The sequence below is a fragment of the Aquarana catesbeiana genome, linkage group LG03 (assembly GCF_042186555.1).
Source record: "Aquarana catesbeiana isolate 2022-GZ linkage group LG03, ASM4218655v1, whole genome shotgun sequence".
NCBI classification, from domain to species: Eukaryota; Metazoa; Chordata; class Amphibia; order Anura; family Ranidae; genus Aquarana; species Aquarana catesbeiana.
This window is the reverse complement of record NC_133326.1, coordinates 472,963,427-472,990,949: the sequence shown is the minus strand read 5'-3', so window position 1 is coordinate 472,990,949 and position 27,523 is coordinate 472,963,427. Positions and strand designations below refer to the sequence as shown.

The window sequence follows — 27,523 nt, the reverse complement described above, 5'->3', positions numbered from 1 at the left end:
GAGCCCTCACAGCCAAAAAGAAAGATGGACCCCCACGTGATATAATCACAAAATTTCATTATTACAGAACGAAAGAACAAATACTAATTGCTGCAAGAGAAAAAAAGGAACTTAATTTTCAAGGACACAATTATCAAATTTTTGCTGACCTATCCCAACTTACTATTACTAAAAGACGATCCATGAAACCCCAACTAATGGAACTGCAACGCCACAACATTATGTATCAATGGGGCTTCCCCTTTTCAGTCAGATTTAACTACCAAGGTACAATTTACAGAAGCAGATCAGCAGATGAACTACAACAAACCCTTTTAAAATTAAATCTGACAGAACCCACAAGCAGCAACACTCCCACACGCAGAAGAATGGCGTCATCTTCACCTTCAGGCAGCACCCAGAAAATTTCAGAACAAAATGGGAATCATCATTCTCACAAAAGAGGCCGTTATGCCACATCATCCATGGACCAAGAAGATTCAATGGACTGACATCCTAATTCCTGATATCTCTTCATTTATTATACTAAGAGATGGTTCTCTATAAAAAACCTATATTTATAACTGAATGTAACTGCATTCTGATAGTCACACACTGTGTGGGATCATGTTACATTCCAGTTATATTTCTTATTAATTCTGATTCATATAGCCTTAGAATATATAAGTGAAATAAGGAAATTCTTGTTCAGTTATATATTATCAGGTAATAACAATAGATTTATTACTTTTTAGGACAAATATGTTCAATAATCCAGAAGTAATGGAAGCTTTTTCTTTCTTTTCTTAAAACAAATATATTATTACCTAACTAGTCCCTAGAATTATGTTTTTGTTTATTCTAATCTGAAGCAATACAACCTCAATTTTATGAGTTAACATATCTAAACAGTTACATATGAATAAAATATGTAATTGTTTACTCTAAAAGGGTTAAAATCCCAAAATAATTCAAACTATCTTCATCAATACCAAAGTTATTAACAGTACCTTTCTAACTGAATTATTTAGCCTAGGGCAAGACTAACCATATACAACCACCCTGGAATAAATAATTTCAACAAAAACTATATTCTGCACTCCAATTAATGAAACATCATTTTGATGTCTTTTGACATAGCACTTCTCTCCTGTAAGCGGAAGATCCATGTACCCCCATTAGCCCTCCTCATTCTCCCAACCATATTATGTGGGAGTGTGACGAAGGCACTTATTCCCCTGAGAGAGATATTTATTCTCTTTCACGGGTAAATTGTGATTACTTGCAAAAAATAATTTATACAATGTATCATCTAATCTCATATGTTTTTTGTTTACTCTTTACTCCAGAATTCACTGGTTTCTTTTCTATCTATTCATCTCTTCAGTCCACACAGGTTGATCTGCGCAGTCAGCTCTGCATAACAAAAAGTAAGTCAAAACTATTTGATCTATTGCCATGGCACCACTGAATATACTTTCCCTGAATGTTCAGGGAATAAATGTCCCTCAAAAAAGGACCAAAGCCTTCCGTACTTTCCATAACAAGAAGGTTCACATAGTATGCCTCCAAGAAACACACTTCACCAAAGATTCTACTCCAAAATATATTTCTCCTTTTTATCAACAAATTTACACGGCTTCTGCCTGTACCAAGCAAAGGGGAACTCTAATTGCATTTCACCGATCCACACCATTCACCTTATCATCAGAAATTAAAGACCCAGAAGGTAGATACCTGATACTCATGGGTTATATAATGGATACAGCAATCACGGTGATTTCCTACTACGCTCCTAACAAACAACCTACACCATTCCTCTCACATATATTACAAGTGATTAATACACACAAAATAGGAACAGTGATAATGTGTGGGGATTCGAACCAGGTCCTCCTCCCATTTCTAGATAAATCACCATTTACACCTTCCAAAATAACCTCTAGATTACCTTTTTCTCAACTTCTTTCCAAATACAATCTGGTAGATTCATGGAGAGTAAGTAACCCAATGAAAAAGAAATTCACTTATTTCTCGCACCCTCATCAAACCTTCACCAGAATAGATCATATTTTTCTAACAATAGGAATGATACCAGAAATTATTGTATCAGATATAATTCCGATTCCGTGGTCTGACCATAATGCAGTATACACTACTATAGCCTCAGCCATACCAAAAGCGCATGACCCAACGTGGTACTTACCGGACATAATGCTCAAACACCCACTACATCAGATGGCCATTGAACAAGCTTTAAAGGAATACATATCAATTAATAATACAACAGACATCTCCCCAATAACACTGTGGGAAGCTCATAAGCCTGTCTTGCGTGGTACAATACAAAGACAAATGGCACTATTTAAACGGGAACGCAAAAATCTAGCAAAAAAACTAGAACTCAATTTTAATGCAGCCTACATATCATTTCAAGATAATCCATCTCAGAGTACAAAATCTCATCTGGAAAAATCTAGATTGGAATACGATCTATTTCTCACTGAGTCAGTTGATAAATCCCTCAAACGCTCCAAAAACAATTTCTACATGAATACAAACAAACCAGGTACATATTTGGCTCGGGCATTAAATTCAACTAACAAATCTTTCAAACCAATACGTTTGAAATTATCAAAAAATGTTTACACTTGTAATCCAGTTAAAATAGTCCATAAATTTCACTCACATCTCGCAACTTTATACAAGACAAACAATGAATTTAATCCTACAGAGGCTGAATCCTTCTTCTCAAAAATAACCTTACCTGAGTTATCTCAGAATCAAAAAAGCAGTTTGGATGAGCCTATAACTATAGATGAAGTTGCTAACGCCATAAAAGACCTAAAACTTAACAAAAGACCAGGCCCAGACGGCTACTCGGCTTTATACTATAAAACATTCTCAGAAATACTCTCTCCCATTCTCACTGAAACTTTTAACAAACTTCTAGATGGACATTCTTTTCGGCAAGAAACACTAATGGCAATTGTTTGTATGATCCCAAAACCCCTTTCTGATGATACTTCCTGTGTGAATTATCGGCCTATCTCTCTGTTAAACCTCGATATTAAATTATTAGCAAAAATAATAGCAAAACGCCTCAATAGCATTATAGGAAAATTAATACATAGAGATCAAGTAGGCTTCATGCCAAATAGACAGGCAGGCGATAATATACGCAGGGCAGTGTTATTGGCACATATTGCTAAAAAACGGAAAATCCCTTTATGTTTTCTATCTCTCGATATTAAGAGGGCATTTGACACAGTATCCTGGCAATATATGCAATATTCATTACAAAAATGGGGTTTTGGACCCCACTTTTTAACATGGATCAAAGCATTATATAATAAACCCAAAGCCTATATAAAATATGCTGGATACAAATCTGAAGCCTTTAATATCGAAAGAGGTACCCGACAGGGTTGCCCATTATCTCCCTTATTATTTGCCCTTATACTCGAACCCATGGCCCAATACATCAGAACAAACCAAACTATAACTGGCATTGAAGTAGGAGGTATTACACACAAATTATGTATATTTGCAGACGATATATTACTTTTTCTATCATCACCACAGGTCTCTGGTCCTAACTTAATACCAGCTCTTGATGGATTTGCAGCCCTATCCGGCCTTATGATTAATCCTAAGAAATGCCTAGATCTTAATATTTCACTCACAAACATGGAATTGATCCCGACTAGGGCAGCACTCCCATTCACATGGGCAGAAATCAATCCCATATCTTGGAATTCATTTAACAGCATCTCATTCTGACTTATTCTCAACCAATTATCCTCCTGTATTAAGACAGATCACAAATCTAATAAAACAATGGTCGCAACTTCCTTTATCCTGGATAGGGAAGATTAATGCAATCAAAATGACTATTCTACCCAAATTGCTTTATCTATTCAGAGTCCTCCCTATTCCAATTCCTTCCTATTTTTTGAGAATAGTACAAAAAAGAGCAACTTCGTTTATATGGGGCTCTTCTAAACCACGTATACCTATACACACACTACATCTTCCCAAAAATAAAGGAGGCCTGGGATACCCTAATTTTACTAACTACTACAGAGCAGCACATTTGGCCAGTCTGACCAAATACCATGCAAAACAGGAAATCCCATTATGGGTATTTATAGAGGCTTCAGAAAATGACCCTCTATTAATATCAAATTTATTATGGCTTGATCCTAAAGACCGCTTTAAAATTCATAATCCCATAACTAAACACTTCTTATCTCTCTGGGATAAACTAAAAACCAAATATCAGTTACAATCTCCACACAATCCTCTCCTTTCTTTTATCAGAAATCCGGCCTTTTATCCGGCATGGATCTACCCAAATTCTTTTAAAGCTTGGACAACATCAGGCATTCAGACACTAAATGACTTCATAGTATCTAAATCATTCCTTTCATTCCCATCGCTTAGAGAAAAATATGATCTACCAAACTCTGAGATATTTAGATATCTCCAAATCAAAAATTTCTATACACCATTCCTAAAGGGGGATACACCATTATCCCAATTATCCATTTTTGAATCAATCTGTACAAAAGATCCATTTGCTAAAGGTACAATTTCATCATTTTATAATCAATTATATGGAGTAGCAAATCTTAATAGACCCTCTTACGTTCAGAGGTGGGAGGAGGACCTGGGACGAACTTTAGAAGACACGGACTGGTCTAATATATGGCTCACATCTAAGTCATCTTCACCCAACATCTTAGCACTGGAGACAAATTATAAAGTCCTAACTCGCTGGTACCTTGTACCCGCTAGAGTGGCAAAATATTCACCTAATACCTCAACTCTTTATTTTCGAGGATGCCCAGAAATAGGCACATATTTACACATATGGTGGACGTGCCCAGTAATCCAAACCTTCTGGAAGGAAGTCTTCGTGATTGCATCTAAAATATTTAAAAAAATAATACAACCAGATCCATATTTAACTTTACTTAATCTAAAACCGGAATGGTTAACACTCTCTCAATTCAAACTTATGATCCAACTAATAACGGCTGCAAAACAAACAGTGGCCAAGGCATGGAAATCTCCAACATTGGTACTAGCAGAAACAATTCACAGAATGAATAATACAATGTCCCATGCTAAGATGGTAGCCATCGATCAAAATCAAATTCCAAAATTTGAAAAACTTTGGCATCCTTGGATAAAACAACAGTTCCTGTCAAATTTCAATGACTCTGTCCTGTTGCCATGGTAACAGATTAAATGACTTACAGAGACACCCATTCTAAGGCTTCAAAGAGAACTAAAAAGAATAATAAACTGACGAGCGGGACAACCTTGTGGACCATACCTCTTCCTTTCAACCCTTTTTCTTCTTTCTCTTTCCTTTTCTCCACCTTATGATTAAAGCTCATTATCAGAATTTATTTGACCTATATAAACTCTACTTGTAAACAATATGTATAGTAGGTATAAATCATTTAAATACCTACAAAAGTAACTAAGGAAATGATATATATCTTTAATTTAGGTTTACGTGAACCCAATGTTTAATATTTGAAATTTCATGATATTTACCTATATAAACCCTACTGTAAAACAATGAGCTTACTTTATAGATCCTTGTAAACTTACTTTATGTATCTTTATAACATTGTATACTCAATAAACTTCTTTTGACAAGGAAAGCTTGGGATATTTTTTTATAACCGTACCCTGCTTTAAACTTCTCCACAACTTTATCCCTGACCTGTCTCGTGTGTTCCTTGGCCTTCGTGATGCTGTTTGTTCACTAAGGTTCTCTAACAAACCTCTGAGGGCTTCACAAAACAGCTGTGTTTATACTGAGATTAAATTTGCTAACTAGGTGACTTCTGAAGGCAATTGGTTGCACTAGATTTTAGTTAGGAGTATCAGAGTAAAGGGGGCTGAATACAAATGCACGCAACACTTTTCAGATATTTTTTTGTAAAAAAAGTTTGAAATCATTCACTTGGCATTTTCCTTCCATTCCATAATTATGTGCCACTTTGTGTTGGTCTATCACATAAAATCCCAATAAAATACATTGATGTTTTTGGTTGTAACATGATAAAATGTGGAAAATTTCGAAGGGTATGGATACTTTTTCAAGGCTGTATGTCCCAGATTCTCTTTATTTCCTGTTCTTAAGATGCATCATGACACAAAAGAAAATCTCCCTAAAGTGAGAGTAGTATAGTTGTCACTGGAACAAGTGTCCTCAATGGAAGCCTAACCCTCACCTCTTGTTTTGGTGACAGGTCTCACTTTCTGTCTCGATGACTGTGGTCACCAGGACAAATAGATGAGCATAAGTCATAGTTGACAAAGTGGTCACATGATTAGGAACCACTCTGATTGGTTCCTGATTGTTAATGCTCATTCAGATGAGCGCTGAGACCCATCCTCTGTACAGAGCTGCTTTTTGCTGCTGTCAGGGCTGGGCTCAGCCCTTCCTTCTCAAAGCTGGCCACTCAGCTGTCAGCTAATTGCCAGCTCCTATCTCTTCACAGTGACTCACCTGTTGATGATATCCTGCTCGTCAGTCCTGCCTACTTAAGCCGTCCAGTCCAGATGATCTCTGCCTTCGCCTTGGTCACATCTCTAGAGACGCTCTCCTGTGTTTCTGTTATAGACTTGCTTGGCTGACATTTCTTCTGACTCCAGATCCTGCTTGCTGTTCTGCTATGCTCCTCTCTGGCTCCCTGACGTTTTGGCTTGTGTGACTATCCATTCCGGTTCCTGAACTCTGGCTATGTTTTGACTACATTTACTCTGTTTACATTTTTTTATTATTATTAAACAAGTGTGATTTAACTGTACTTCTGACTCAGTCTGAGTGCATCCATCTTGAAGTGAACACTGTACATTCGGATCACTCCTGCCCGCATGTCAAATTTTGTGTCTATTGAGTCGCTCTATCTGCATCCACTTCTATGGGTTGCCTGCATCTCAGCTCTGAGGTGGATGCATATGCAGCAAAAAGCAGCTCAGCACAGAGGACTGGTCTCAGTTCCCATCTGAATGAGCCTTTGGTGGATACTGGAGGGGTCAGTGACAGCTTGGTCTGATTGCTAGCATTTGCACACAGTGTTGGCTGCTAGATCATTATACCCTCAATTCAACACAAAGCATCATGCAGGCAAATATTCATCTAGAGATTGCCAGTGGGAAGGAGTTCAAAACCATGTAAAAAAGTTTTGGTTCAATTTTATTTTGTTCTTAAGCCTAAACTTTTTTTTTATGTTTGTTTCTTGCCAGTGGTTTTATACGTCACCGGCGCATGCGCTCTGAGGGTCCATCATACCGCCATACCGCATGACGTCATCGAGGCTTCGGCCACTCACACAGCCGGAATCTGCATACCTTGAAGGAAGACCATGGGGAAGTCAGAAGCCCTGTCAGTGGTGACAGTGCACCGCTGGAGGGCTTAGTGCTAAAGGGAGAGTTTCATAATGTGCTACTATGCGATGGGGAGCTTTTTATTTTTTTTTTTTTACTGCATTGGTTCACAACTACTTTTAAGTACTTCTTAACTCCCAAAATTATTATAGTGCAGCTTACCAACCTTTAGATAAAGTGACTGAATTAGTTTTAATTTTTAGGCTTTTTTTCTTTACTTTCACTTGGTAATTTTGTGAATAACATACTTCCTGTCCTTGGGTGGCTACCTACCCTCACTACTTGATTGTATCTAAGGCATACCTCCCAACTTTTTGAGACGGGAACAAGGGACACCTATTAGCAAAAGTATGTAGACATAGTACACACCCCCTGCCACGCCCCCTTAAAAAAGAAATATACCAAAAAAAATATTAGTTACACCTACAAGTGCTTTTTTTTTTACCACTACTATTCCTATATATTGGCTGTTGAAATTTACAAAGGCAGCCATTTAGAAATTGGATGAAAGGTTTAGCGCAGGGAAACACTTTTCGAAAGATAAAAAGTACATTTTATATACAACTATATAGATGAGACCAAAATGAGGGACAAATGAGGAGGAAAGAGGGACAGAGACTTTGTTCCAAATCAGGGACAGTCCCTCGAAAATCAGGGACAGTTGGGAGCTATGAAGGGGGGGGGGGTTGAGCACCCTAAACCAGCACAAATGGTGATAAGTGTAAACAAATAATATTAGTGAGAGCATCTCATTGTAAATAAAACGTATGTGAGAAAAAAATGAATTGGTGAATTAATTTGAACCGAACTCTCTCCTAAAGCAAAAAAACTTAAATGTACTATAAAGTGCAAGTGTATAAAAAGTGCATAACAAACAATGTCAGCAAACTATTTTATATAATCCAAAATAAAACGCCCATAAATAACAAAATCTAGTGAATGTCCAAAATAAATTCAATTCAATTCTGTGCATGTGAATATTCTTAATTCTGGTGAACAATAAGGAGTGACTGTAGGTCTTCCACCACCATCACCTGCCACACATCCTACTCACCAGAACTCCATGACACCCATTACAGGTAGTCAAAAGTGCTGAAAAGATTGTGCCAATAGAGGGATTCTCCCGACCTCAACACCGGTCCTACAGACTTCCAATCATCAGTGGAGAAATTAAAGGAAGAAGAGGGCTCCCATAGTGAAGTATATCACAATTTTTTTCAAAAATGTAAAAATAAAAACAAATATCCATCACAGCCATCCATGTGTGAAGGAATGCCGTTTGTGCTCCAGCTTCGTTACAATGGGCGGAAGTGACGTATCACGCTCAAGGCACTCTACGCATTTTGTCAGCACACTCTGACGTCATCAGGAGTCATGCGATCAGATACGTCCCTTCCTAATTTATACAAATCCGCCATTAAAGGATATCCAATCCAAATCAATCCATGCTTAATAATTAATCTAAACTTGAATATTAACTGACAATGGTATAAGACAATAAAGAAAAAGATAAAAAAGATAAAATTAATATATATTTCGTTACAAAATCCCATTGTTGAAATGGTTGGGTGAGGTTCCAAGACCAATTATCAGTGGCATAGGGATCATGCCGCCCGTCATATAGCAAAATGATGGCAGCAAAGTGGTTTCAATATCCTGACCAGACGTCATATGACGTTTTCAGGATATTAAGCCGCTGCTCGCCCCCAGGGGCACACATTGTGGTGATCGTTGTTGCGGTGTGTCAGTCTGACACACCGCAACACCGATCTAGGTAAAGAGTCTCTGTCAGGATATTAAGCCGCTGCTCGCCCCCAGGGGCACACATTGTGGTGATCGTTGTTGCGGTGTGTCAGTCTGACACACCGCAACACCGATCTAGGTAAAGAGTCTCTGACAGAGACTCTTTACCACACAATCAGCCGTGTCCAATCATGGCTGATCACGATGTAAACAGGAAGAGCCGTTGATCAGTTTTTCCTTACTCGCGCCTGTCAGAGTAGAGGAGAGATGATCGGCTGCTCCTCTGATGGGGGGTCTGTGCTGATCGATTATCAGCACAGCCCCCCCAAGGATGCCCACAGTGGACCACCAGGGATGCCACTAGGACCACCAGGGATGTCACCACCAGGTATGCCACCCTAGACCACCAGGGATGCCAATCAGTGCCCCCAATGGATGCCAATCAGTGCCCACAATGGGCATCACTGATTGGCAGCCATATATTACAGTATATCAGTGCCACCTATCAGTGCCCATCCATGCCCATCCGTGCCACCTATCAGTGCCCATCCATGCCAGCCTATCAGTGCCCATATGTGCCACCTATCAGTGCCCATCCGTGCCACCTATGTGTACCCATCAGTGCTGCATATCAGTGCCCATCAGTTCCGCCTATCAGTATCCCATTAGTGCCGCATATTAGTGTCCATCATCAGTGCCCATCAATGCCACCTCATCAGTGCCACCTCATCGGTGCCCATCAGTGCCGCCTTATCAATGCCCGTCAGTGCACCCCTATTAGTGCCCATCAGTGAAGGAGAAAACTTACTTATTTACACAGTTTTGTAACCGAAACAAAAAAAAATGTTTTCAAAATTTTCTGTGTTTTTTATTTTTTTAGAAGAAAATAAAAATCCCAGAGGTGATCAAATACCACCAAAAGAAAGCTCTATTTGTGGGAACAAAATGATAAAAATTTAGTTTGGGTACAGTGTAGCACAACCGCGCAATTGTCATTCAAAGTGCAATAGCACTGAAAGCTGAAAATTGGTCTGGGCAGAAAGGTGTAAAAGTGCCCTGTATTGAAGTGGTTAAACAGGTCAAAGGAGTGGCTATGGGAGCCAAATACACTCCCAGTGTAGCAAACATACTAATGAGTCAATGGGAGGAGCAGAGCATTTTTGGTGTTCCTATACCAGAAATGTCTCTATACAAAAGATACATTGATGACATTGTTATTTTATGGGATGGTACAGTAGATGCCCTGAAAACATTTTTGATGGATATTAATAAAAACTGTTATAGATTAAAATTCACAGGGAGTTGGGATCTGTCACAACTCAGTTTCCTTTATTTAGTCTTGGTGAAAAATAATGGGCATGTCCAAACTAAGACTCATTTTAAGGGAACATATAGAAATAGCTACATCCCTACAGCTAACAGCCATCATCCAAGATGGTTGGGTGGGGTTCCAAAAGGCCAATTAATGATAATTGCGATAACAAGTCTGATTATTTACATCAGTCTAAAATTGTGGTTAATAAATTTAAAGAAAAGGGGTACCGTGATCAAGATCTTAGACCCATTAAACGACAGATTATGGATAAGGACAGGGAACAATTATTGAAGGACAAGCCAAAAAAGTAGCCAGAACAAGACTTTATAGCATTTTTGACTAATTTCATTAGAGATTATAAAACTTTGGAGCAGATAGTTATAAAACATTGGCCATTACTTTTGAGGGATAAAACATTATCAAAACTGTTACTCAATCATCCCAGGTTCATCTATCAACGGGCACTTAATTTAAGGAATAAACTGGCCTCTAATGTGTTAGACCCCCCAAAGAAAAAAGGCACCTTTTTGGATGTAACAGGGTTTTATTACTGTAAAAAATGTAAAGCATGCAAATTGATGAGAAAGGATGCCAAAAAAGTAACACAATTTGTATCATTTAGCACAGGAAAGGAATTTAAAATCAATAAATTTATCACATGCAAATCGACCCACGTAACCTACCTTATTATTTGCCCATGTAGGCTACAATGTAGGACGCACTAAAAGGAATCTAAGTACCCGCATTAATGAACATTTAAATAATAAGGATCCCAGTTTAGCAACATTTTTTGGGATTGACAAAATAGACCCAGGTTGGAGAGGAGGTAATATGATCCAGATAATGTCAAAAAAACGAAATGGATCTACAAATTAAATACACTCGCTCCTGCGAGATTAAACATAGATATAGACTTAAATTGTTATTTATCTATCTATTGATTTGGATTGGATATCCTTCAATGGCGGATTTGTATAAATTAGGAAGAGACGTATCCAATCATATGACCCCTGAAGACGTCAGAGAGTGCTGACGAAACGCGTAGGGTGCCTTGAGTGTGATACGTCACTTCCGCCCCTTGTAACGCAGCTGGAGCGCAAACTGCGTTCCTTCACACATGGATGTTTGGCTGTGATGGATATTTGTTTTTATTTCTACATTTTTGAAAAAAATTGTGATATACTTCACTATGGGAGCCCTCTTCTTCCTTTAATTTCTCCACTGATGATTGGACATCTGTCAGACCGGTATTGAGGTCGGGAGAATCCCTCTATTGGCACAATCTTTTCAGCACTTTTGACTACCTGTAATGGGTGTCATGGAGTTCTGGTGAGTAGGATGTGTGGCAGGTGATGGTGGTGGAAGACCTACAGTTACTCCTTATTGTTCACCAGAATTAAGAATATTCACATGCACAGAATTGAATTGAACTTATTTTGGACATTCACTAGATTTTGTTATTTATGGGCATTTTATTTTGGATTATATGAAATTGTTTGCTGACATTGTTTCTTATGCACTTTTTATGCACTTGCACTTTATAGTACATTTAAGTTTTTTTGCGTTAAGAGAGAGTTTGTTTAAAATTAATTCACCAATTAATTTTTTCTCACAGTTGGGAGCTACAGTATGTCTAAGGAACCACGACTATTACCCAGGTTAACCTCCCAACATATCTGTCTATTTTCAGCTCCAATAAATGAGGGGAATGTGAGATTAAGGCTAGGTTTGCACCTAGGCTATTGTGAATGTGCATTTGTATGTCCTTTTTGGTGTGTCTTTTTTTTAGTTTACTGGGCTACCCTACGCTTGACAAATGCCAAAGAAGCTGCTGTATCTTTTCAGGTGTTGAGCTTCACACATTCTTTATCTGCCAGTTTTGATGTGCACAGAAATGCACTGCTGCATCTGCTTGCCGCACTTGAGGTACCATTAACAAAAAATGGCACTGCAAGTACGATGCGCATTCTGTGAACACATGCGTAAGCATATGCTTTTGCGTATGTTCACGGAACACTCAGATGTGATTGGAGCCTAATAGTTTGTTTTTGCTACCAGTTTATCTCACATGACATTAGAAAGATACATTTCTGGCAAAATCAACAGGTATTTTCTGTACTTGCTAAAAATGTTCTTAGCCTGAAAAATGAAAACTAGCACAGCCATCACATGCTGTAAAAAGCATTAAAGTGGTTGTAAACCCTTACAGACCACTTTAACCTACAGGTAAGCCTAGATTAAGGCTTACCTGTAGGTGAAAGAAATATCTCCTTAACCTACACGGTTAAGGAGATATTTCCTAAAAAGGGCACCGATGTCTACGGCACATGCGCGCCATAGACAACGACGCAAGAGCACTGAGCATGCCATTAGTGAAGGCTAACATGCCGTCACTGACGGCTCCCACGTGCATGCGCCGGAGTGACATCATCACAGCGCCGGAGCAGCGATACCCGGAAGGAAGATCGACGCTTCGTGGCAGAGGGGACAGCGGTGACATTGCAGGCTCCTGCATCAGGTAAATGACACATAATGGGCTACTATGTGATGTATAGTAGCCCATTATGCTTTACCTTTGCAGGGAAACAAAGAAGAAGTAAACCTATCAGAGGCAAGGAAGGGATGGGATGAGTTCTTATTCAGAAATTCAGTCCTGTATGTAATTTGAGCTTGGTTTTTAAGCTCAAAGGGTTTATGGTTAGGCTAGTATTCATGTCAAATGTAACCTAGAGCCAGAAGGCTGTCTGGAAATCCTAAATATGAAATAAACATTTGTTCTATTTTTATCTGACCACAAAAAAATTCTAGATATAGCTCAGTTGATTGTTTTAAAAAAAGGCCTGGATTCTTGCACAAAATATAACTAGATACAAATATTTATAGTTAAAGGGGTTGGAAACTTACCTGCTCTGTGCAATCGTTTTGCAGAGAGCAGCCCCGATCCGCTTCTTCTGGGGTACCCCGTGAGCACTTCTGGCCCCTTTTCTTCATTGGGCGCCCGTGCGGGCTCGCTCCTGAGGCCCGCTGCTGCGTCCATTGACAGACAGTGGGATTGGCACTGGATTTGATTGACAGCAGCGGGAGCCAATGGCTCCTTCTGCTATCAATCTGTCCAATAAGGAGAGAGACAGTGCCCGGAGCCGCTGAGCGCGTGCACATTGCTGGATCGGATCGGGCTCAGGTAAGAAAAGGGGGGTCTGGGGGGAGCTGCAGCACAGAAGGTTTTTCACCTTAATGCATAGAATGCATTAGGGTGAAAAACCTTGAGGCTTTACAACCACTTTTTAAGTTAACCCAGGGAATATCTGATTGCCTCTTGGGGAATCAGGAAGGATTTTTTTTCCCACGCTAAAGCAAATTGGATCATGCTTTATTGTTTTCTTTTTGCCTTCCTCTGGGTCAACTGTGGCTATAGGATAGTGTACATGGAGGTTTTGGATTTGTGTGTGTTTGTTTTTTTTTTTGTTTGGATTGAACTGGGTGGACTTTTTTTCAGCCAGATTAACTGTGTAACTATATTCAAGCCTGTTATGTACTGGTACCCTAGGGTCTACCAATATAACCTCTATCCCTACTCATTTTGACCACTTTAGTGTCTATTTCTCTCTCTTTGCCTGCTGCCACATAGCAGCCTGATGTTTAGGCGGGGTTGCTATCAAATTTAGTTGCCAGGCGATAGTTGCCTTGGCCAATTGTTAGTAGATCAATTGATTTCTCTCTAAATCTCGACTTGTTGCACCCTTTCTCTTCTGTCACTAGGTGGCACTATGCTGGTGACATAAGATAAAACAGGGGCTTTGCAAGCTCAGACATGAATGGATGGGGTGTCTCAGCCAATGGGCAGGGATGTTCTTTGGTCCCTTGGCCTGCTGGGAGAGCCTATTTATTTGGAGTCAAGTGATCGGGGTTCTGTGCCACCTGGATGGCTGTCTGGGTGGACGTGTGTTGTAAAGTCGCCGTCCCGGCAGGGAGCGGCATTGAGAGTCCACCTGCTATCACCCAGCTTGTGAGAGAAGCTGCTCCTCTTGTTTCTGTAGCTGTTCCAGAACCCAGTGCTCCCCTTGAGGTCGGGGTCGGGCCCACCTACTCCCCTTGATGGCGGAAACACCGGGGGAAAAGACGCCGGAGTCGGGTAAGCCTGCAAAGGGTGAAGGTAGTGTCCCAGTGGGGGAGGTGATACCTGTGGCCATTAAGGGAGACAATGTTTTTTTGCCAATTAAAGCCAGATCCACGCGCAACTATCTTCCGGACAAAGAATGCTCCACTGTTTCCGATTCGGATATCCGATCCGATCGGGTCTCTTAACTACTTTCAGACACTTTGTCGTGGACTGAGAAGTGGACTGATAGCGATAAGGAGCAATTGTGTGATTTAGAGGAGGATGAAACTCCCTCTGTGCCCACGGCTAGTATCAAAGTTGAACTGCCTGCCAGTGCAGCTCCCTTCTTATTGATTATTAAGTCCTTTGAGGAGGATCGTTGGGCAAGATGGGTTCCTAAAGTTGCATTGAACAAACCAATCCCATTGATTAAGTCTGACTTCAAGCCAGATATTGTTGCCGGATACCCAGTTCAATGTGCACCAGATGCATGGGTCCTAACCGGGTATGGAGTTTCTAAGACACTGCCCAGGTTGTCCAAGACACAGCTCATAATTATTAAGAAAGTGGCTGAGGAGTATGGATATCTGTATCCCTATATACCAGCCCATCTAGAGGAAGAGATCCAGGACAAGAAAACACAATGGGTAGATGAAGCTGTGCAGAGTTTCCTTCGGATCCCTTTGAGGGTGGATTTCCAAAAGTTGTTGCCCAAGATAGCTGAGAGGTATACCTCAGTATTGCAAAATTGACCCAGACAGTGTGGTTATCCGCAGGCCAAACAAGAAGGACATTCAACATTACTTTACTATGGTAAATGCCAAAGGAGAAACCCTGAAGTTACCAGATCCCAGATACTACTGGTAATTACTATCTAATTGTGTTTTTACTGACGCCATACGGATTTCAAATGTGTGCTTGTGGACTTAAGACGCTATGCTGAAAACCACTCCACCTTGTGTACAGAAAGTGTTGTTAGTGGGGGACATTCCTGTTGGCTGTATTGCTGGGACTGTGTTGAACTGTGTGCTGCCGGCAGATACAGGGAGTGCCCATTTGAGTCATGTTGGCTGGTGCTCTGGAATGGCCAGTATGCCTCCATTGAAAAGTAACATGTTGATCTGATGTTCGGTGTTTGTTTCTTGAACCAATGAGGAAATTCGTTCTCAGTCCCTGGCTGTTGTGTGGACAGACTGAGATTACCTCTGCTCACGAATCTTCTGCTGGAATTTCTCAAACTGCCTCTTTGAGAGTCCTGTGTACATTTTACACTCATTTTCACCGAGACAGGGGCTCTTACTCTCACACACTGTTCTGACACCTTTCCACTCCAATCACCATTAATGGTACTTGTAAGCTTAGCCATACCAACCTATAAGTCTATAGAAAATGCTGCAGAGTTCTATAGAGAGCTTGCCCTAAAGGTAGTCAGAATGTGTCTGGATGAGTAGCCCAGGTGTGTAATATTCCATGTTACCACTATGGAATGGAAAAAGTACAGTATAAGGCAGTAACTTGGCAAGTTATAATTGGATAAGCGAACAAGACGTTTTATTGACTCCATAATAGTTACAAGTGGTTTCAAGAGTATTCAAGCAATTGCAAACCCCTGCTAAGTAGTCAGATGTTTATAAGAGATTGTAGGATCAACAAAGCAAGGTGCAGAGCAGGCACCCTGGAGTTTCACATCACAGAAGAGGATAAACTTGTAATAAATAATGGTATAGCAGAACATGTGGTTCTTATATGTTCTGTCTGTACTAACTGTTGCACTATTTAGCAGTCCTGCCCTGCTGAGTTGCCTCCTACAAGTCAAGGGTTAACTCTGCTGGTCAGGTTTTCCTGGGCTTTTTGGTAGTACCACCCTTTGCTGGGGGCAACTAGATAAAAGGTGGGAGCCATCTTGAGAATGTGTGGGAAGAGAAAGGGAGATTTTTTTTTGTGCTCACCCCCCTGGTGGGAACATGGTTCCAGGATATGGACTAATGGATTTGAGCAAGGACTTTAGGGATATTTTCTACAATTTAAAAGGTATAACTACCTCAATGGACAGGGGCACCAGGAGGCATTAAGCTAGCACTTTGTAAGAGGAATGGAATGGATCTAAAGAGCTGAATGTAACATTCTTTATTATTTTAATAACTTCCAGTGAAGATGGAGTGTAGATGAAGAGCATAGTGTATAGTGTATAAAACTAAAGAACTGTGCCCTGGAGTCTAAAGAGTTAAACTACTGCCTGTGTGGGGAAGTGTTGCTCATCACCGAGAGCGCCACCTTAACACTATGTCTGTGTTTCAGCATATGCCTTTGGCAGCTTCTTGAGGCATGAGCAAGCACTCTTCCCGCTGCCACCTGGGCACCACACACAAACACACACACTACAACTTTTTTAATACTTTTAAGACATGTCAAGAAATTATGCTTCCATGACTTACTAACAGAAAGGTGTGCTTTTTTATTTTGTACTTGCAGCATGAAAACGTTGACATCTTTGTGTAGTTTGTCAATTGCATTTGGGTTGATAGTATTGTTTTGTTTTTTTTCACTTTTAGCAGGCACAAGCCAACATGGACTGGCACTTTTCACAGGCCCAAAGACCAGGAACCAGTGGGTTAGTAAATATTTTTTAACTGTTCTGTAACTGTGTTTACATGATAATGTTGTTATATGTATATGTATCCGCCTCATTTGGTCACATTCTTTACAAAAATGTCAGGCCTTATTTAAAGCAGAAGTGTGGAAATAAAAAAAAAACATACATACTCTTTTCTATGGCTGCAGCGTCGCTGTGGTGCTGCAGTTGTCCCCCCATCAGCTCTAAGCCTGAGAACTGAGCAATCACATGACCATTGAGCACTCAGTTTTCAGCCTGCTCTGAGCAGAGAGAGGTGACTGTCAGTCACCACTCTCTTCTCTGCACCTCCAGCACTCACTGAAGCACCGGGCTGGGGAGGAGGAGGGCTGGTTCAGGCTCTCAGCAGTGCACTGAGAGGCTGAGCCAGATGCCAGTCAGGCGTTTGGGTGGATCACGACATTATTACTGGGATCCTTTCAGAACCTGGAGCTGTTCTGTGACTTTGGCCAGTTGTCGGACGAACCTGGGTCACAGGAGTGCAAAAGTAAGCTTTGGTTCTACTTCTCTTTTAAGAGAAAAATGTACAGCTTTTGAAATCACTAAATACTAAAAAACTTACACCTTTACCTTGCAATGAGAAATCAGCTAGTGTTCAGTTCACTACCCACCACAATCATTTCAAGGCACTGCATCATAGGATTTCTTTTTTCCTAAGTCAAACCCACTCAACAATTCAACATGTGTCCAGTGTCACCCTGCTCTGCATATGCTCCATGGCTCTCTATTTTCGGCACTGTGCCTAAAATGAGAGCCACCAAAGGTCGATCTGCTGACAGCGTTAAGATTTACTGTTGCTGAAGAGTGAAGAAAGCAACAGGAATGACACAAACTATGCTGAGGGAACATAGATTAGGGAGGGAGAAAAGTAAAGCAGGTGACAGGACAAACTCTTCTGCCAGGGAGACACAAAATAGTTAAACTTACAAGGATACGGATAAGGATCTTATCTGATATTCACTCCTTTCTCCCTCTTTGGCGGCCCTGAACTTCAGCACTGTAAGCCCAAGTTCACACTATAAGGCCCTGTTCACACCTGAGTGATTTTCTGCTTGAAGCTTATAACTCTAAAATGCTCAATAAGTCAAATCATATTCATTTCAATGGCCCCTTTTCACATATGAGTATTCTGTCACCTGAAGCAAAACACCTGTTGCTCAAAAAAAGTACAAGAGCTTCTTTTTTCAGATTACAAGCGTTTTTGGCTCCATAGACTTCAATAGAAACGCCTGACTTGAGTGCTCAAACAGCAGCTCTCCACCCGTAATTCCCTCTCCCTCTCCTCCCCCTAGTGCTTTCTATTGGCTAAACAAAAATGCCTGAAGCTCTAAAACGCTTGGAATACGCTTCTAAACACTTTAAAAATGCTTGAAAAAAGCTGCAAAATCGCTTGAAAAAACGGCAGTAAATTGCTAGGCTCAGGTGTGAATAGAGCCTAACTCTCATGTGAATTGCACAGGAAACACGCTGCATTCCTGTGCAATTTGCATGCGAATGGGCTCAAATTGAACTGCATCACACAAAAAAAAAAGCAGGCACCTTTTTTGGAGCTGCACTGCAACCACATCATATGGTCATTTTGTACCATGCAATCCGATGCGGGCAAACCACACTGTGTTTGTGATCCTTTTGGGGTGTTGTTAAGTTTGTATTGACACCCACAGCAGAGCACAGTGCGATTGCAATGCGGTGCGGGAAACGTATATGCGTTAACCTAGGCTAAAGCTTCTGTCAGACTTCCTCTCTATCAAAGTCAGGCCATACATTAACCAATTATATTTCCTTCAATCACAGGTTGAAGGAAAGAAAATTGCTTGACTTTCCCCATGAACAGAATGTTGATGAGGGAAATCTTTGCGCGAAGTTATTGTATTCTGACAGCGGGAGGTTTCCCAGCCAAATTAATACAATGACCTTTGCTTGCGGCTATTGCAACAGTGATCGCATAAAGGAAAAATCAACAGACTGGTTGAACTGAAGTCGATCAATGGATCAAATTCAGTACAACCATCCTGCCCATACATGGATTGAAATTCATCCAGTTCCTGCTGATTCAGCTGAATTTTGATCAGTCTATAGCCGGCTTAAGTCCAGACATACAATCAAGGCTGGAAATGTACATTTTTTAATGACAGAAAGGGACATATAGTTCTTGAGATCAAGGAGAGGGGGAGAGTTTCCAATAGGGAAGTGACTGCTGTGAGCTTCAACAAAATAGCATCTCCAGCAAGAACAAACAGGAACGATGCTGGAAGGATTATTTTGGTGGCATAATCATTATTGTGGAATGTATATTCTTTTCTTAAAGAACATTAGTTTGTGTCAAACTTTCATGGGTAAAGTTCTGCTTTAAAGTAAAAACATTTTTAAGTAAAAATTCAAAATTAATACTTATGCTTAAAGCAGGGCTCCACACAAAAAGGGAAGTTTCCGCTTTAAGCACCTCCCTTGTCCCCTGCCACATTTGGCATGAATTTTTTTTTTTTGGGAGGGAGGTACCTAGTTTTGACAGGTGTCCGCTCCCATTTCCGTTTGAAGCTCTCCTCTCCCCCTCTCTCCCTACAGTCTTCTGGAACACATCATAAGTCCCAGGAGACTGCCGGCCCATTCAGCATGCACAGCGCGACTTGTGCAGTGTGGACCTGGCTGTGAAGCCGCGGACTGTCACAGCCGGGTGCCCACAGTTGAAATGCCGGGGCCTGGGGAGGGGAGAAGGAGAGAAGCGTGGCCACATCGCTGGATCCTGGAACAGGTGAGTGTGTTTATTACACACATTTTGTAGCTGCTAACACAAAAATGACTGGAGCTCCTCTTTAGGAGAAGACACCACCCGAAGCCTGGAATCTTCATTTATTAACAGGAAAGTGCTCACTTTGTTACTGAGACCTAAATTAGGACCTAGGTCAATGGTCTTACGTTGTCTTCAAGAGGGTTTTTGATTCACACACAAGTCTATGGAAATGCAAAACCTGCTTGAAGCAAGTCAAATACATCAAATGCAAGACAGAAGGAGGTCACATTTACCTGTCAACTGATTTTGAATGATCTCAGAAGCATCTTAAACTGATGATGTCAGAGTGATGTCATCAACAAGAGTCCAAAGCTTGTCAACACTGTCTATTATCTACCTTTGTGACTAAGCTCTGCCATCTTCCATTTCACTGTTCAATCTGAGCGTCCATTGTGGCTATCTCACTGGGGGAGTGATATGACTGTTGCCAATTTATAATAATAAATGTCTCACTATTTTAATTGAAAAACAGAACAGTATTAAAGTATTATGCCGCGTACACACGGTCGGACTTTTCGTCTACAAAAGTCCGACAGCCTGTCCGACAGACTTTCTACGGACTTTTGGCGGACTTTTGGCAGACTTGCGGCAGACTTGCGGCAGACTTTCTTACGAACGGACTTGCCTACATACAGTCACACAAAAGTCCGACGGATTCGTACGTGATGACGTACACCGGACTAAAATAAGGAAGTTGATAGCCAGTAGCCAATAGCTGCCCTAGCGTGGGTTTTTGTCCGTCGGACTAGCACACAGACGAGCGGATTTCTGGGTCCGGCGTAGTTACGACGTAAAGATTTGAAGCATGTTTCAAATCTAAAGTCCGTCAGATTTGAGGCTGGAAAAGTCCGCTGAAAGTCCGCTGAAAGTCCGCTGAAAGTCCGGGGAAGCCCACACACGATTGGATTCTCAGACAGCTTTAGTCCGTCGGCGTCCGTCGGACTTTTGTAGATGAAAAGTCCGACCGTGTGTACGCGGCATTAGGAGAAACATGGACGTTGTGAATGCTTACCTCTGTCTCAAAATGATAATTGCCTGGCTGTTTTTGTCATCAATACTTCTGAGACAAACGTCTGAAACAAGCAGAAAACAAATTAGAGTCTAGGAAAAGTCAGAATTCATTATCACTATACTTTGTCAAGGGTGGGGGATTTAAAAAGCACTGAATCCAAAGCATCAAGATGTCATCTAAGGCAGGCCATAGACGGTGCAAATTTCTTTCCTGCAACTATGGGTTGCAGGAAAGAAATTTGCATGATTCCCCCATCAGCACAGACAGTGCTGACATGGGAATCCCTCCTGCCAAGCAATGGTATTCTCCCAGCGGGGGCAGGCAGGGAGGAAGAGTACAGTGATTATTGCTAGCGGCTATAGCCGCCACTAGTGATGATCGCAAGTGAATCCGGCAGGCTGGTTGTACCCAAGTCAATCGATCACTTGGTACTTTCAGCCAGCCCATACACAGTTTGAATCTTGGCCAGTTCCTGCTAAACCAGCCAAGATTCAAACCGCCTATGGCCAGCCTAAGTAACTAAAATTTTTTGATACAGAGGTTAGCAATGGAAGTCTCTACATTTTTCTCATGACCAGTGTGCCCTAAAAACTTATAGGTACTATAGACAGCTTAGAACACACTGCTTCTTCCCATTTATTTCAAGTGGTATTGACTTAGAACGAATGAGACCTTATGGTGTTGCATTAGGCATTTGCTTGTCAGGGCAGGGTTGTGTACATGATTTGTAACTGCTAGGAAGAAAACTATTTTTGTTTTCTTGAAGTTCTGGTCTGGGTTCTGTCACCCGGAGAAGTTGTAGAGCTTTGGGTGGGATAAAGTCTCCATTACTAGGTTTACATCTTACCTGGCAGCCAGACCTCATTATTAATCAGCTGATTGAAGCAAGATAGTCAGAAACATTGCAGACTGTGCCGAGATAGACGGAGGGTCTCAGCGTACCATAAATAGCCAAAAGGCTGAATTGTTGTGTGGTTCAGTGTAATGCTGAAGAATTTTGCATGAGAAAATCCTTGTAAATGGCCTTTTGATTATAAATAAAAGTGGGCGGAAACCCCCTTAACTAATAGCTGGGGAGTGAATTAAGCCCTTGCAGCTCTACATTTGAGTTTAAACTCTAACACGCTATAATGAGATAAATGCTGTACTTTTTTTTGTTTTAACATATTTCCACTTTGATTAATAGCACTCAAAATAACGAGGAAGGTGGCGTGTGGCCAAATAATCCAGTGGAAACAGAAAGGCTTCAGGCAATGATCCTGGCATCAGCAACTGGTTAGTCTCATAAACGATGTTGCATGTCTAACTAGTACATTTCCTTGTATTTTTATCAGACAAAGACAGGTGCAGGCAATCTAAAGGTGCCAATCCAAATGCCAATTATTGGCAAAGTAGGATGTTTTATTCCCTGTATTTTACCGCTCAACATGTCTTCAGGTTGTTACAGATTTTTCTGTAAGATCATAGGCTAAGAAATCCCTACCTACTAGTTTGCTCAAAAACAGAATTTTTCATGAAACGTCTTCTGACGTCTGATTTTTGTGGCAGATTTGTCTGAGACAATTTTGAGTTCATCTCCTTCTGTTCAATCAAAATCACCATTTTATACGTGTGATTAATTTTCATCTTTTTTTTTCACTTTAAATATTCTTTATTAACATTTCTTAAAATTTACATACCTTCCAACAAACATATTTTGGAATCACACAATGGGGGGTATGAAAGTAGAGGAAGAGAGAGCAAGATTAGCCGTCAGTAAAACATACTAAACCTTCAGAGCAACTACCCTGCTCCTCCCGCCTACTCACATTAATTAACCTGTTATTTCCATAAAATACATCTTTTTACCTGACCCTCCCACCCAACCCTTCCCATCCCCTCCCCCACCAGTCGGGATCGCACACAGTATCAACTAGTCATTACATCCTACTTTTGTCAACCAGGGATTCCACATCTTGTCAAATTCCCTAAGGTTCCCCCTTCTGATGTATAGGGCGCTTTCCTTCCATACTGTCTCGTTTATAGATTTTTCCCACTCCTCCACAATGGGGGGCGAAACTGCTTGCCATCTTTGCATAATCAACTTCCGGGCTTGATACAAACACCTCAGGACCGCCGTTTTTAGCGTTACCTCCTCCACTCCCCATACTCTGTATCCGAGGATGCAGAGTATGACGTCTATTTCCAAGGATGTCCCAAACGTGCCGCTAATAGCTTCTACTACCCCCATCCAGTACTGGACCAGCTTGGGACATCTCCAGACCATATGTTTTAAATCACCCTCCTCACCGCATCTAGGGCACTTAGCATCCGTTCTTAGGCCAAATCTAAATAATTTTTTGGGGGTGTAGTATGCTCTGTGTATCAGCATTAAGTGGGAAACTCTCTGTGAAGGAGAGACCGATACCGCCTGACCAATCTCCAGGATTGTCCTCCACTGTACATCTGTTAATTTCCCGATATCCTCCTCCCATCCTTCCCTGCATCCAAGATGTTCTGGTCTTACAGTACTTTTACTACACAGTTGCGCATAAATTTCTGAAATAAAGCCCTTTACGTTTTCTGATTTGACCACTTTCTGAAGCAATGGTGCGTTGTTCCATACCAAGGGACATGTCCTAAACTGAGCGCTCAGAGCATATCTCATTTGTAAATATCTAAAAAATGTTTGTCTTGGAATCCCGTTTTCAGATTGAAGTTCCCCAAAAGACTTCAATACATTCCCTTTATATAACTGGGATAGTCTGTTTATACCCCATCTTTCCCATTCTTTAAACTTCCCCATAGCCACCACCTCCTGTAGGTTTCTGTTGCGCCACAAAGGAGCATACTCTGTAAACCCATCATATACCATTAAAGTGGAGTTCCACCCAAAAGTGGAACTTCCACTCATCAGATTCCTCCCCCCCTCCGGTGACACAGTTGGCACCTTTCAGGGGGGAGGGGGTTATTTACGCCACTTCCTGCTCCCTCCCCGCTGCCTGCTGGGAAACACACGGGTCCCAGAGGCAGCAGGGAGCATCCGTATTGCGCGGCGCGACTCGCGCATGCGCAGTAGGGAACCGGGAAGTGAAGCCGCACGGCTTCACTTCCTGATTCCCTTACCGAAGATGGAGGCGGCAGCACCCGAGGATGGAGAGACGATTTGGCCTCGGGTGCCGACATCGCGGGCGCCCTGGACAGGTAAGTGTCCATGTTTTAAAAGTCAGCAGCTGCAGTATTTGTAGCTGCTGACTTTTAAAAAAAAATTTTTCAGCGGCGCTCCGCTTTAAGTTTTTTGTTGCCTTCCAGACCTTTATTAACATCCTGATTGTGGGGCTACTACCGGGGAGGGAGTCTGCCTCTAATGCCTCCACCACTATCTTATGTGGCGCTTCCAGAGTCAGGAGGCCCCTGTCGGCATTTCCACCTCTTATGTGCTGCAGTTGTGCCGCCAGAAAGTAACACCTTGGGTGGGGGAGTGCCATTCCCCCCTCCTTGGCTGGCAATTGTAGGCTCTGGAGGCTGATCCTTGCCTTACCCCTCCTCCATACCAGCTCCCTGAATAATGTATCAATTTTTTTTTTTAAACCATTTTTTATTCAGCCACACCGGTGCGTTATGTAACAAGTACAATAACTGGGGTAACCAGACCATCTTAATTAGATTGCCTCTCCCGGCTACTGTTAAAGGTAGTCGGTTCCAAATATATATATATATTATTTTTCATCTTTAACAAAAAAATTAAACTGAAAGTTTACTTGCTCTATCAAATTTCCATGTGTATGGCTAGCTAAAAGCCATCTAAAATAGCAGTAGAATAGAACCAGTGTGTTTATTAGCTATTGATTTATATGAAACAGCAAGCTCACTATCTACTCTTTATTTCCAACCAGCCCATACAGTATAGATCTAGTGAATAGCCAGGATTGTCAAAGCCATTGCCAATGCTGCTTACAATACATGATGATTTCTCAGCTCTATGGTAGCTTTTCCTCCACACCATTTCCATCACACCCCTTCACCATTTAGTCCATGAGCAGGTCCTCCTCTGCATTCTGTCCTAGTGGAACAATATCACTTGCCAATCCGCTTTATCTTCTAGCAGGCAGCAGCAATGCGTTCTTGCTCTACCTCCTACCTGACACCATCTTTCTGTCAGCCACCTATCTATGCTCTACTTATTCTCTCACTGCCATTTTTCAGCTTCCTCTATTCCCTGCATGTGATCAAATTCAGCTTTGTCCCCTCTCTCATTCCTCAGTCCACAATTATCTCCTCTCTACCCCTTCCCTCAATCAATATCAGCTCATGCTTTGCCTCCTCTCCATTTCACCCATGGTCAGCTCCTACTCTGACTATACTTGCCCTCCTAATCTTTCATGATCAGCTCTTGTTGCTCTGCCCACTGCCTTCTCTCTCAGTCCATGGTAATCTCTTCTGTGCCTCCATTTTTATTCTTGTCCTTGTCCTTGAATAGCTTATAGTACATCTCATCTCTCATTCCCCTGTCTATGGCCATCTACTTTCAACATTATCTTACTGTCTTTGGTACTCAATCTGCTCACCCTATACCTTCTTTTTTTTCTTCCCAGTCAGATACTGCTCTGCCCTCTCTATCTTTCCTAATGTTCCATGGTCAGCTACTGCTTCTGTCCCCCCCCCCCCATCTACCACTTCTTCTTTCATAGTCCATGATCAGTTCCATTCTTCCGGTGATCTATAATCTCTGCATCCTATACTTCTCAGCATCACAGTCAATTTACACTCCCCTATAATCAGTTCTATTATGATGTCTCACTTGACCAAATAATACATCTGTCTAAATATTGTTTAATACACTAGTAATGCATGCCGGTTTGATTGGATAAAATAAGAGGCCAAACACCATTAATGAACATAGGCATGCAAACATGGGGTAATAAGAAAAAATAAACTTGTTGCACTAAATAAATGAACACATATAGATAGCTGCTAACACAATATTGTTGGGTGTAATAACAAAGATAGGGAAAAATGGTGTAGCACTTAAAAAATGGTGATAAATAAACAAAAAGTTCATACAAAATAAATTCAATAATAAAAAGATGATCTAATGTTCGCAATATAGTCTGAAGAAATCAATAGAATGAATAGAATGAAGAGAGAAGACCGTCACCAACACCCGATATAACTGACTCTTACTGTCAGTACATAAGATATATGCAATATACAAATCACTCTATGGTCAAATCCAAGGTTCCTCCTATTCATTAAAACAATCTACTAATTCAGCAAGAGATCGTTCATCCAATGACCCGCCAGATATTAAGCAACTTGATCATAGCTCAACCTTAGCTTAGGAAGTAAGCTCCAAAGAAATGGCACAGTGGTCACATAAATAGAAAATGAAAGAGACACTCTCATTGCGCAGACATCCAACAGAGAGGTAATTCATTCCATTAAAAACTATGTATCAAAACTCACATGTAATATATGCAATACAGGCATAAAGGAAAGCGCCCAGCCATCCTACCAACAAGATGGAGGCAACTCCTCTGTCCACACCGCTGCGTCACTCGTCCCTTGCTCAACCCAACATTTCGTCACAAACATGCATCTTCAGGGGCAAGGTCATGACGTGTGACGTTACTATTTATATAAGGGACGGACATGAGTGAATTGCCGGAAATAAGATGTGACCCACGGGGCGGAAGTTGTCATCCCCTGCCCGTGAACCGTACCTCCCGGAAGCTTTGTGCGTCCCATATAGTGGAAGTAGTGATCTTCCAGCCACTGCACCCCAAACAAACAAAATAATCAAAAAAGTGCGCTCCACAGGCCGGAAATCAGCATTATCAATAAGCCCGGGAGCACACTACACAAAAAAGAAAAGAAAAAAGGCAATGCATATCTATAGATAAGACGATATGAGGTATTCCAAATGGCAAAGCAAACATTACTTAAGCCTCAAATTGAAAATCAAACAATGATAGCCAAAGTGATTCCTAAATATTCTTTAAAATTAAATGGCATGATTGATCTAATGGGAGGAGGGATTGTGAGTGTGCGTGGACTTAAGGAGCAGCAGCCATATTTTAATAATGAGCAATGGAGAACACATCAATCAAAGAATTTTACCAATGCATAATGATAAAAAAAAAAACATTTATTCAGTACCTTCTACCCATTATTAATAAATGCGTTAACATCCCATTCGATATTCATACCGAATGGGTGTAATGCTTCAGGCAGTGAACTATGTTGGATTGTGTGGATCACAGCTTCGAAAGTCTATGAATATTATATTCTTAACAGTTAACTTTAACCTTAACAGCTATCAGGTAGGAAGACTCAGATAAGTTTGGAAATACAATTGTTTTTATTTAGAGTGGTAATACACAGCCACGACGGGGAGATTCAGAGGCAACTTAAGCTTAGTAGCACTACACAGGAATAAAGTTTATAGCAAACGTAAAGATACTTGCAGTGAGTGGATTCCTGGAGATGGGGTCACCCAGTGGCTTCTTGAGAGATGTACTGGACTTTTATGAGGAAAGGAACGGGTAAGGTTTTCT

At 41.1% G+C, this 27,523-nt stretch overlaps 1 protein-coding gene across 2 annotated transcripts in view; it reads left to right on the top strand.

Annotated features, from left to right (window-relative positions):
* LOC141132493 (protocadherin gamma-C5-like) overlaps positions 1 to 27,523 on the top strand; it is a 177,206-nt gene that overhangs the window by 130,633 nt on the left and 19,050 nt on the right. For both annotated transcript variants that reach the window (XM_073620962.1, XM_073620961.1), the window contains exons 2-3: positions 17,105 to 17,163; positions 22,174 to 22,262. In XM_073620962.1, coding sequence (XP_073477063.1) covers positions 17,105 to 17,163; positions 22,174 to 22,262 — 148 coding nt within the window. The remainder of the gene's footprint in view (positions 1 to 17,104; positions 17,164 to 22,173; positions 22,263 to 27,523) is intronic.